The following is a 12,623-nucleotide window of genomic DNA, read 5'->3' on the forward strand; positions in this document are numbered from 1 at the left end:
CTGCTCATTGTGAATCTGAGCAGATTCACAATATGAATAATAGTAAATCAGATTCACATGGTGAATGTTAACATAGAAATATTTATAGTTTAGATTCACAATGTGAATCTGAACTAATCGAGAAAAATTGAGATTTTTGGGATAATTGTTTTTTTTTTTTTATAAAATTAAACTTAGATATTCAAAAAACAACAAAACGAAGTAAGTTTTTTTCGAAAAAAATATTGTTTTTTTATATGTCAATATGGATCTCTCTGTAATGATGAAGAAAAATCGTGAACAACAGAATATTCCGTTTCTTTTTTCGATAAAAAACGTGGCTGATTTTTTTTTAAATGAAAAAATAGGTGAATTTTTTTGGTAAAGAGGTGAGTTTTATGGTATAACCCGATGTTTGTACGTCCACTCTATAATTGTAATCCTTTTCCCTTGACCGTTAGTCATTTTAGATTTTGACGCTAACGATTGGTTCCTAAGTTCTTTATTAATAATGATTCTCTATTGAACCTCACCTTATATATATATATATATATATATATATATATATATATATATATATATATATATATATGGGACGGTTCACTTGAGATTTCAAAAATATTAGAGATCTTGTGATTCAACCTTAGGCACATATTTCTCATTCGCCGCTCTAACGCTCCAGCGTACCAGCATAAGTGGGGTATGCCTAATCATAAATGATTATAATATATCTCTATTCATAGATTGAGTAATCATATATGATTATCATAGTTGCTAGCAGAAGAGGTGATGATGACAGAGATGACGGTGATATAAGTGACGAATGTGACAGTAGTGGGGTCGGATGGTGTCAGAGGTGGTGGCGGTTGTGTTGGTGGGGATGGTGGCGGAGGAGAAAGGAACGACTGTGCTATATAATTATTTATGATTAGAACATGTCTGTCATGTCGGTACGCCGGAGGGTTAGTTTGACATATGTGAAATATGTGGCTGATGTTGAATCTCAAGATCTCTATTTTATTTTTGATGATATATATATATATATATATATATATATATATATATATATATATATATATATACACATATATAGCTAGGTTCAAATGTTTCTAGAAACTATTGTGTGCACCAATCACAAATTAGTAAATATTAAGTAATTAATTAAATCAAATAAGGGTATTTTTGGTTTTTTGTATTTACAATTAATGAGGCCATTTAACTTAATCCTACAATTAAGAAAAGAAAATCAGTATTTTAAAACCCTAAAAATAACCCCTTTCGTTCATTTGCATCTACAGAACATTGGCATCTTCCTCCAGCGGTTCTTTCTTCCTTCAACGACTCTCCCCTTCGTCGACAAAAATATTATATGCTCTACTAACTATGTTTGAGTCATTCCCCGCAAATGTTACTGGTGTAATGGATTTTTCCACATCTCGGTATGCATTTCCAGCTTATCAATTTCAACCTTTCACAAAAACATTTGGTTTATGTTTTCCTAGATCCTTGTCTGCTGATGGGGTTATGTTCAGTGGGAACAGGCCATATTATCTTCTTCCCAACTCAGATGTCGATCTTCAAAGTCTTCTCTCTTATATTCCATTACTCAGTTATCCTGATTCTTTTGGTTATTTTATTGGTGTCAAATCAGTTGTAGTTAAGGGAAGATCCATTGATGTTTCAAATAGCACCATGAAGCTTAGTACGATTGAGCCTTACACCATTCTGATAATAGACATTTACAAGCAACTGGGAATCCTTCGTGTAAGGCCAGTGGCCCCTTTTGATCTTTGTTTAAAGAATCAAATTGGATGTTCCCATGTTAGTTTGCTGATACACACATAGCACCAACCAATTGTTTATTGTTTGGAATAGTATTTTAGTTTTGCACACCAAGTGTTTAATGAATTGTCCAACTCAACCAACATTCTTGAGATTTTGCATAATTTTTCTGCCCACTAAATGTTAGATGAAATGCCTATATATAAGACTTCATTTTTTTCATTGCAGTTTTAGGATTACATGATTGTATTGCATATGTTATACGCATATTGGTTTTTAACATTTTTTTGATGATTTCTTTGTCTATTTATAAGGATCATGGTCTTTGTTGATACACACCTAGCACCCACATTATTATTCTAACTTCATTAATTGTTTTAGATGAATTTTGGCTTGTTTGATGATAATGCCTAACAAGTGTTTGTAGAAATGCCCGAAAGAAAATCTAAAGAATTTAACCTTTTGGTATGCATTCTGCTAGAATTACTAGCAACACATCTTTTATGTAATTGTTTAAAAAAGGTAATTAATTTGTCTGTATTATTTTGGTTCAATTTGTGATTTTGAATTCCAATTTCTATTGCCCCTCGTAATTGTATATTTGGAATCTAAATTATATTAGTAGTAAATACAATACTTTTGAATGTATTCTATGTATTATGACAGAATAAAATCTATGTATTCTGCCAAAATATATTTTATGTATTATGTCATATTCTATATATGCTAACAGAATATATAAAGTGATAGTTAATTGTAAGTAACATGTTTTTTTTTTACCATTATAAGTTTTTTTTTTTTTTTTTTGTTTTTTTTTTGTTTTTTTTTTGTTTTGTTTTGTTTTTTGTTTTTTGTTTTGTTTTGTTTTTTTTTTGTACTTGGATTTTGTATTTGTATTTGTGATAGGAATGGTTAGAAGAATGCGTTGAAGATCTAATAGGAATAACTTGAAGAATGAATAAAGTTTGATCATACTCACAATTTAAGAATGTTGTTATTTTTTAAGAATTTTATTCATTTTTGTTGATATTCTTTTAGAATATGTATAATTATATTAAAATGTATAAGGTTTTTAGTCTGTAAGAATATTTATGAATTTGTATTTAAGTTCGGATGTATAAGAATATATTAGCATGTTGTTATTTTTCAACCTCGGATTCAAGAATTTTGTTTTTCTTCAATAATATTCTATTAGAATAAATTTGTGAAAGAACATCATTCTAACAAAAAAGTATTCCGACAGAATAAAATTGGTTATGTTTACAAATTACGTTATAATTAAAATTCAATTAATTAAAAAAAATTCAGACTTTTTAAATTAGGAGAATTAATTATCCCTAAAAATCCAAAAATTTCCTTTTATAAATGTAGTTAATTGTCCAAAATAGATTTTGCTAAAAATTGTGTGATTATATGGTATATGTTACCCATTGTAATATCATACACTCTCAAATCATGTCCATTGATTAATTTCATCCATTGGTCCAGATCTGTGTATTCCGACACACAATAGTTAGTAAAAACAAAATAATCTAAGTGTGTGTGTGTGTATATATATATATATATATATATATATATATATATATATATATATATATACACACACACACTCCTTAATAAATGAATGTTTTTTTTGCCACATGTCAATCTTTCATTAGTTTTGACACTTGTCATTTTGTGGTATTTTTGAAATAAATATTATCCACTTGTCAATTTTTGGTTTGTTTCAATTTTTAAAATTAAAGTCATATACTTATATAGGTAAAGTATTAAATATCATATATACATGATATTAAATTGCAATAAATACATTTCTCCCTTTCTTATTTTAAAGTTGTACATTAAAAAATATTTTCTGTTTACACTTTAATGTTTAATCTTTTTCTAAATCAACCCGTGTAATACACGGGTCTTACACCTAGTGTGTATATATATATATATATATATATATATATATATATATATATATATATATATATATATATATATATATATATATATATGTTCAGGTTCATATGAGACCATTCTAATTTTGTGAGACCGTGAGACCAAATCTAAAAATAATTTTAAAATGCAAAATAAATGGAAAACTCCAAAAATTCGTTCTTTAAATATTATTTTCGGAACTTGAGTTAACTAAAAAAAATATAAAAAATATAAAAAATATATAAAAAATAAAAAAAATCCGTTTTTTTTTTGAAAAATACGTGAAATATTCTAATAGAATATTACACTGTACATATTCTAAAAAATAATTTTAAAATGCAAAATAAATGGAAAACTATAAAAATTCTTTTTTTAAATATTATTTTCGGAACTTGAATTAACTAAAAAAAATAAAAATAAAAAAAAATCCCGTTTTTTTTTTTTTTTTTTGAAAAATACGTGAAATATTCTAAAAGAATATTACACTGTACATATTTTAAAAAATAATTTTAAAATGCAAAATAAATGGAAAAATCCGAAAATTCTTTTTTTAAATATTATTTTTGGAACTTGAATTAACTAAAAAAAATAAAAAAATGTGTCTCACAGTCTCACAAAATTAGACCGTCTCACATGAACCTAACCCTATATATATATATATATATATATATATATATATATATATATATATATATATATATATATATATATATATATATATATATATATATATATATATATATATTCCGCAATCAACTTTGAATCAAGATTTTTGCTTTTTCCATTAGTGATGTATATATATTCCAAGGGAGGCCCCATTTTGATTTCATTTTACAAAAAGTTGATTTTTCCTTCTCGCAAGTCTATTATATATTGAAAAGGAATTTCTGACACACATGTTTGAAAATGTAGAAATTACTTATTGGCTAAAGACTATTCAAAGACGAGTTGAACTATTTTACTTTGGTTGATATTTGTATATTTTTATGAATCAAGTTACATAAGTAAATCCTTTAATCATATTAATTATACTATTATACTCCCTCAGATTAAATTTTTTTGAATCTGCAATTCTAATCTATACTTAAACTAAAAACACTTATTCCATATATGTCTTCCACATGATTTGAATCCTCGATCTCAAAATAAGAGGGTAGCACGTGATATCACTGGGCTACAAGTCTTTTGGTATATCGGTTAAATTAAACTGTGAAATCAGGAACCTAACCATACTGTAGTTATCAAGAACCTCAAGATTTTTATGAAATGTGACCTTTTATGTGGTTAGAAGTTCTACTCATGTCGTTGAAAAATATGTAGAAGTAAAAGTAAGATTATAAAGAGTCTGCATATTTACCATTCTACAATTTTCTTTTGTAGTTAATAATCTTTGCTTAAGTTTGACAACAGTGAACGTAACTTTTTATTGCGTCTTTTTATTTATCGTTCAACAAACTTATAATATAAACTGATATAGAACGACAAATAATATATTATTAATTTACTTTTTATAAATTTACGCAATTAACAAATTATAAGATCATCTCCAATTATATTTTATTTTTCGAATGCAAAGTGATTTCTTTCCAACCTCATTCTAAACTCTCTTTTACATTCTAAAAATAAAGTGTGTTTGAAGATTGTGTAATAAGACTCGAAATTGAAGATGTAACTATTCATTACTGTTTGAAGCTTTTACTCTATTTTATAAGACAAAACTTCTTAAATGGTCCCTGTGGTTTTCAAAAATATCAAGTTTAGTCCCTAAGTTCAAAAAACCTCACAGATGGTCCCTGTGGTTTCAAAACTTTTAACAAATGGTCCTTTTCGTTAACTCCGTTAACTTTTGACCGTTGAGTGAAGGGTATTTCAGTCATTTCACAACCATAGGGACCATTTATGAAGTTTTGCCTTAATTTTTTTAAAAAAGAAAAATAAATATAATTATTTAATATTAAAGGGCCCCTCCCTCCCTCCCTCTCTCTCTCTCTCTCTCTCTCTCTCTCCAACCAAACCACCAATTGATAAAAAAAAAACAAAAATGTTTGAATGCTCATATGGGCTTACTCTTCCAGATCCTTCGATTCCTTCCTCCGGTCATCGCCGACCACCACCAGATTCACCCGTTAATATAGCCGCTCGTTTTTCGCATACCACTCCACAAGTTCAATCAAGTTCTTCGTGTTTTCCAGTTGATCCATTGTGAATGATGCATAACCATAAAATGATGGGAGAATACGGGATTTTCAGTTCCAAAGACGATAAACGGTAATAGTGCTTGGTTGTGATGGTTGTTGATCAAGATGGGTAAAGAAGGTGGAGAAGACGATGAACAGTAACTGTAAGGACTATTTTTGACAATTCTGATAAATGAAACAAGGGTCGTCTTCTTCATCAGATAGGTAAGAGAACGGACGATAGTTCGATGGCAGGGAATTGGTGGTTCGGTGGTGGCAATTGATCACAAAGAGCAAAACAAGAGGCTGATTATAAATAACTATAAATGGGGGGGGGGGGGTGATGGGATGTCAAGCCCACCAAGCAAATTACACTCTTTGATTGCTAAATAAACGTAATATAATGGTAAAAAGGGGTATCGATCCTCGGGGAAATGGTTGTATTCAATCACCAATGCAATTCAATAGAACTAGTGAAATTAAACTAATTAACTACAATTAAACTAAAGGGGGGGGGGGGTGTTTGATTACTTGAAAACTAAAATACTTGAATAACTAAAAACCTTGCAATTAAGCAAGTTGATGAGATGCTCAAAGATTGAGAATAATTGGTTAACTAAGGCAATTCAACACAATGAACATTTGTGTGTTTATCATTAGGATCTAATACAAAGCTTATCCTTCATCCCAAATTGGTTATAGCAATCATGAAGCATGATATGCCAAGATTCCTCATAGGTAGTATGGAGGTTGGGGAAGCCCACAACACACCTTCTTAATTAAGATCAAGGGTCAATTGAAGCAATTAATCCCAAGAAATCAATTAGCCTTAAGAATGAAGGAATCCCCAATTCCTAGAGGATGTCAAATGCTTACACATCCATAAAGGAGTTATGATTCATAAGCTAGAGATGATTTCTACCATCATAAAGCCTTTGTTCTAGATAAATTCAATGATCCAATGCAAAATCAATGAAATAAATCAACCATTGCTCAATCAAATACTAAGCTCATGATCAAAGCATCAATTAAGCATAAGAATTGCAAACTAGAATCATAAACATGGAATAAATTGATAATCAACATAAATCTTTCAAAACCCACAAACATTCATTGGTTTTCAGCCAAAGTCAACCAAATAAGAGTATTAGCCACTCATGGCAACAAAGTAACAAGAACAATAATCTAATTGCATAAAGAAACTACCTAAGATTTGGAAAGATGAAAGGAAATGGTTTCTAGCTCCCAAAATCGCCTCTTGCAGGTCTCTAATGGTGGAAAAACGTAAATTAGCTTCTAGATCTGATCCCTAAGGGTTATGGTGTGCCAAATGACCAAAATGCCCAAACTGGGCAGTTGCGCGGGTACCGGCGCGACGAAAATTCCACCCGCGCAAATGTTGCTGTAATACTATTGGTCCACCAAGCCACTCCACCTTTCCACTACCAAAGATTCCTTTGGTCCTCCTCCTTGTCCATGTAATTTGAAATGCACCAATCATCATTTAGCCACCAAATGGATGCTCCAAGCCCAAAATTTGAATTTTATGATCCATCTTCTTAAGCCCAAATGATTCAAGCCAATAACTTTCAAAGCCCAATTCTTCCTCTTTGATTCCGCCAAGCCCAATAATGTCTCAGAAGCCCACTAAGCCCGTCTCCAATCAACCCGCAACCGCAACAAGCACCAAAAAACCTACAAAATATCTCATGCAACATAACAAGCACCCGGTATGATCCATACTAAAGAAAAATAAATAAATTACAATGCATTAATGATAAAAAGATCTAAAAATAAACTAATAAAATAAGGAAATAAAATAAGCTATCAAATCACCCCAAGCTTAAACCTAACTTGTCCTCAAGTTAGAACAAGACTAAAAATGAGCTCGGGATGAACTATCTAAAAAGGAAAAAGAAAGATACCATAAAACTTGGTCAACATCAGTCAACATGGTCAGAATTAGTCCTTCAATGGACCCTACGCATCTTCAAAATGTTCCCCGCTTTAGAACCATAAACCACATTCTTAACCACTTGATGGGCGAATAGATCACGGCTGGATGCGGTCGCGGTGTGCAAGACAAAGGAAACAGAGATGCGCCCAGTGGGGGCACTTTAATCACCAATGTAGACCATAGTGCACGAAGGAAATGCGCCTCTTCACACACTATGATTCCTACATTTGTCAGGCCAAAGTGTATAATAATGAAATAGGGTTTTGCAGCATGGCCTCCGGGCAAACATCCAGTTTCAGAGGCTTCTCCCTTGTACTGTCCTTTACAGTCTACCGTCTCATCGTCAGGGCCTTTTCTCACCAAAAATCAAAAATAAAATAATAAAAACTCTACTTAACCTAAATCTAAACCTAACAAGCTAAATCTTCAATCTTGAACTTCTATTATTGGGTCTTCAATCACATTTGCTGCTTGACATCCTTTTTTTTTTTTTTTTTTTTTTTTTTTTTTTTTTTGCAAACTAGATATATAACATAAGTCTTGAACTTGGAACCTTGTTCTTCTTTTTGTGTTGCTCTTTTTCTTCATTTTTCTTCTTTGTGTTTTGTTGCTTTTCTTGAATCATCTTTTATCGTTTCTTTTTTTTTTCTTTTTCAATTTTCTTCAATTTTTTTTTTGTGTTTTCTTCTTGGAAGGTCTAAGGAATTTCACCAAGTAACATATGACTCCAATAGTGAAAATTGAGTGATAGATAGAGGCTAATATGAACACCTAATGATCATTGACAATGTGCCAAGATCAACTAAAAAAGGTGGGGAATGACTCAAAAATGGGTGTTACCGAAAAGACTTGGTCCCAAAAGATGTGAATTGGGGGACCCACTTCAAAGTTCATCAAGCACCTCAATGCAAGGTGTGATAAACAAAATCTATCTAACTATCTACTCTAGACCCCTAGAAAAATGATAACCTATCCTAAAAAGGCGGTGAGAATCTAACTAAGCAAGGCTCGGACGAGACTCGGGAGTACTAAGGGGTACTCCCTCCAAAACCAAGATACGAGTCTTCAATATCTTCAATGTCTTCAAAATACCTTACCGGGCTAGTCTTTGCTCGCACACATTGGCATGACCAACCACATCCCTCCGCACCTAGACCCAATCAAGCTACCTGCATCTGACCCCCACACAAGCGGTCTCAAAGTGGTCTGTGAGGCTCAAAACGTGTCCCATTCATCAAATACAAGGAATTCCATATCAAGACCCGGGACCAATCTATGATTCAATACTTATGACTCGGCGCTATGGTACCTGTAGGGATGAGAAGACAAGAGAGAACAAAAATGCATGAACCTAACCTAGAATGCATCTAAAAAGTATGAAAATTAGAAAATAAAGAAACAAAATATGCAATATTTTTTTTTGAATTTTTTTTATGCAATTTTTATGAATGCCCTAAATGACTAACTCTAAATGCAACTATATACAACCTAAATGCAATAAAAATAAAAGATTAGATTGCCTCACCCCAAGCTTAAAATGAAGCATTGTCCTCAATGCTTAGGATGAGAGTAAGGAAGGATCGTACCGGGATCAAGGAGGAGGAGGCACGTGTGGACGGTATGGAAGCAACACATGGGTTGCATAATGATGCTTGGATGGAGTTCTTGGCAGCCTAAATACACATGGATGAAAGCTTGGTCGCGCAAAGGACGCATATGAAATGGCTCGAAATTTTCTTATGAAATGACATATTTGCGTGGGTACCCTCGCAAACTTTGCGCGAGTGGGGGGCATTCGCGCGCACATGTCAGAATACATCCCATGTTGGGGTAATTTGGAACTCGGAATCTGCGCGGCTGGGGGTCGGTCGCGCAACGGCTGCGCGGGCACCCGCGCGCAACAATCAGAGAGCACCCCATGTTGGTGTAATTTGGAACTCGGGACCTGCGCGACTGGGGTCGGTCGCGCAAAGTCTGCGCGGGCACCCGCACAAAAGTCAAAATTTTGGAATTTTCAAACTTCACCAAAATCACTGGAAGACTTCTATATGCTTATTTTTAGGCCAACTTCAAGTTTAGAAACACCCAAAACTTCCAGCGGAGAATATTTATTCACAATGCATTTATTTAACGTCCTTGCCAAGACATAGCCCCGCTTCCGTCAGCCTTTGTAAATCGGTGTTTCCATTGTTACGTTGTCGAATTCTCCCGTGTCAAAGCCTTCATAAAATAGTTTCAAATGGTTCCCATTCACTTTGAAGATTTGGTTTGTTTCCAAACTCTTGATTTCAACCACACTAGGATCAAACACTTTTATAACAATAAAAGGTCCATGCCATCGAGATTGCAATTTTCCCGGGAATAACTTTAAGCGTGAATGATAAAGAAGAACTTTTTGACCCGTAATAAAGTGTTTTTGGGTTATGTACTTGTCATGAAATGCCTTTTTCTTCTCTTTGCACCTTTTGAACCTTTTAATTATCTTCTTCTTGACCACTTCCATCATTGGAGGATCCAATCTTCTTTGAGGTTCCCTCTTAGGATTACAATCATCTTCCATGATTATCTTGTCTGTGCATACATTAGGGCTTATCCTGTTTATTGGCTCAATCACATCAACCTGATACAATGGAGAAATGTTACTAGGATACCTCATTCCTTCAAAGATGTTGAAGTGAATGGTTTCTCCATCAAACTCCATAGTTATCTTTCCTTTATGGACATCAATGATTGTGTGAGCGGTATGCATGAAAGGTCTTCCAAGGAGGATCATAGATGATATGGAAGGAGTTTTCTCTTCAAGATCAATGACATAAAAATCCGCCGGAAAAACAAGTTGATTAACTTGTACTAACACATCCTCCAACACTCCTCTTGGAGACACACTTGACTTGTCTGCTAATTGAATGATTACTCCAGTTTCTTCCAAAGGTCCAACATTAAGAGATTGAAAAACCGAATATGGCATCACATTAATCGAGGCTCCAAGATCTAACATAACACTTTCGACATGCAAATCACCAATGGTACAAGGGATAGCAAATATTCCCGGATCCTTGCATTTGGGAGGTAACTTCTTTTGGATAACCGCAGACACATTTGCATTGACTTGAATCTTTTCATTTGCCTTGAATTTTCTCTTCTTGGTGCATAAATCCTTGAGAAATTTTGCATAACTTGGAATTTGCTTAATAGCATTCAATAGTGGAATGTTGATTTGGACCTTGCGAAAAGTTTCAAATAATTCATTTTCTTCCTCTATCTTCTTGGAAAAGGCTAACCGGGAAGGGAAGGGAGGTGGTATGACCAATGGTTTGATGGGTTTTTTGGAAGAGTCAGGTTGATCAACGTTTGGCACAACTGGTTCCTTTGGAGGAACCACAACTTTTGGAGGTTCCACGATGATCACTTCATCTTCGTCTTCTCTTGAAACTCTTTTAGGTTGACTTTCTCCAAGTGTTTTCCCACTTCGCAAGGTGATGGCACTCACATTGGGGGTTCTTCTCGGTTTGTGATGGAAGTTTACCCTTTTGTTCTATCTTGTTGAGAGCGGTTGCCAAGTCTCCAATTTGTGCTTGAATGTTGGAGAAAGTATTCTTGGTTTCTTGTTGAAATTTGGTTTGGCTTTGAGAAAGAGAAGTGACAAGTTCTTGAAGGCTCCTTTGATGGGTACCACTTGATTGGCCTTGTTGTGGAGGTTGTTGATAATTTGGAGGGTTATAAGAATTTTGTGGATATGGAGGTTTTTGGGATTGGTATTGTAGATGTTGGGGTCTCATCAAAAGATTTGGTGGATTTTGCTTTGGTGGATAAGGGTTGTTTTGGTTATTCCTCCAATTTGGGTTGAAATTGTTTTGAAATCCCGTGGGTCTTGGTTGACCTTGATATCCTCCCATTGCATTCACATCTTCCGGTTCACTTCCAAGTGTGGGACACTTATCCGTATAATGGCCCGTCATTGCACAAATACAACATACCATCAATTGTTGACCACTTCCCACCACCATTTGACTTAACACATTAGTCAAGTCCAAGAGCTTTGATTCCAAATGTTGAGTGTTGCTAACTTCACCAACCACTTGTGTAGAATTTCTCTTCAGTCCCAAAATTCCTTTGATTTTGAGAAATGGTACCAAAAAGTAATCGGGTTTCGTGAGGGGTTTTGTTGAAGATGTCACCACCACTTGAAGCATCAATCATCCTCCGATCTTTTTCATTCATACCCTCATAAAATTGTTGAAGAAGTAGTTGTTCGGGTATATTGTGTTGAGGACAACTTGTACACAAATTGTTGAAGCGCTCCCAAAAATCATGAAATGTTTCATTTTCCCCTTGACGAATCCCCAAAATGTCACTTCTTTGACTTGAAATGCGGGAGGTGGGATAGAATTTGCTATTGAATGCCTTGAGTAACTCTTCCCATGTGTGAATAGATCCCGGTGGTAAGTTGAATAACCACTCTCTAGCTTTATCTTCCAAGGTGAGCGGGAATGCGGTTAACTTGAAATCATCCAATGTCACATTGTCGGGCAACATGCTAACACATATCATATGAAAGGACTTCAAATGCTTTTGAGGGTCTTCTCTATCCAAACCATGGAACTTGGTAAGTTGATGGATGAAACTTGACTTCAATTCAATCCCTCGGCGGTTTGCGAGATAAACAATAGCAAGAGGTGTATGAGTAACATCCGTTTCCATCATTTGTCTAAGTGTCAACTCTTGAGGGGGATTGGGTGGATTGGGGTTGTTGGGATTTTGTTGGAAGTAATTGGGATGTTGTTGGTAAGGTGGATATGGGT

The 12,623-nt window shown here is 33.7% G+C and overlaps 1 protein-coding gene across 1 annotated transcript; it reads right to left on the minus strand.

Moving 5' to 3' along the window:
• Nucleotides 1-9,982: 9,982 nt before the first annotated feature.
• Nucleotides 9,983-12,014, minus strand: LOC145095106 (uncharacterized). Its single transcript, XM_079033046.1, has 3 exons — nucleotides 11,799-12,014; nucleotides 10,708-11,356; nucleotides 9,983-10,617 (listed from the first exon to the last, which is right to left on the minus strand). The coding sequence occupies exons 1-3, from the start codon at nucleotides 12,012-12,014 to the stop codon at nucleotides 9,983-9,985; spliced, it is 1,500 nt and encodes a 499-aa protein (XP_078889172.1).
• Nucleotides 12,015-12,623: the final 609 nt, after the last annotated feature.

This window comes from Lactuca serriola, chromosome 3 (genome assembly GCF_051521515.1).
Source record: "Lactuca serriola cultivar US96UC23 chromosome 3, Lser_US96UC23_V15, whole genome shotgun sequence".
In the NCBI taxonomy this organism is placed as follows: domain Eukaryota; kingdom Viridiplantae; phylum Streptophyta; class Magnoliopsida; order Asterales; family Asteraceae; genus Lactuca; species Lactuca serriola.

Coding starts and splice junctions, on each gene's coding strand:
- LOC145095106 (XM_079033046.1), bottom strand. CDS start 12,014: ATGCTTCAAGTGGTGGTGACATCTTCAACAAAACCCCTCACGAAACCC. Junction 11,357..11,798: donor GAAGTGGTCAACAATTGATG/GTATGTTGTATT, acceptor TCAACAAGATAG/AACAAAAGGGTAAACTTCCA. Junction 10,618..10,707: donor TCAATTAGCAGACAAGTCAA/GTGTGTCTCCAA, acceptor TTGATCTTGAAG/AGAAAACTCCTTCCATATCA.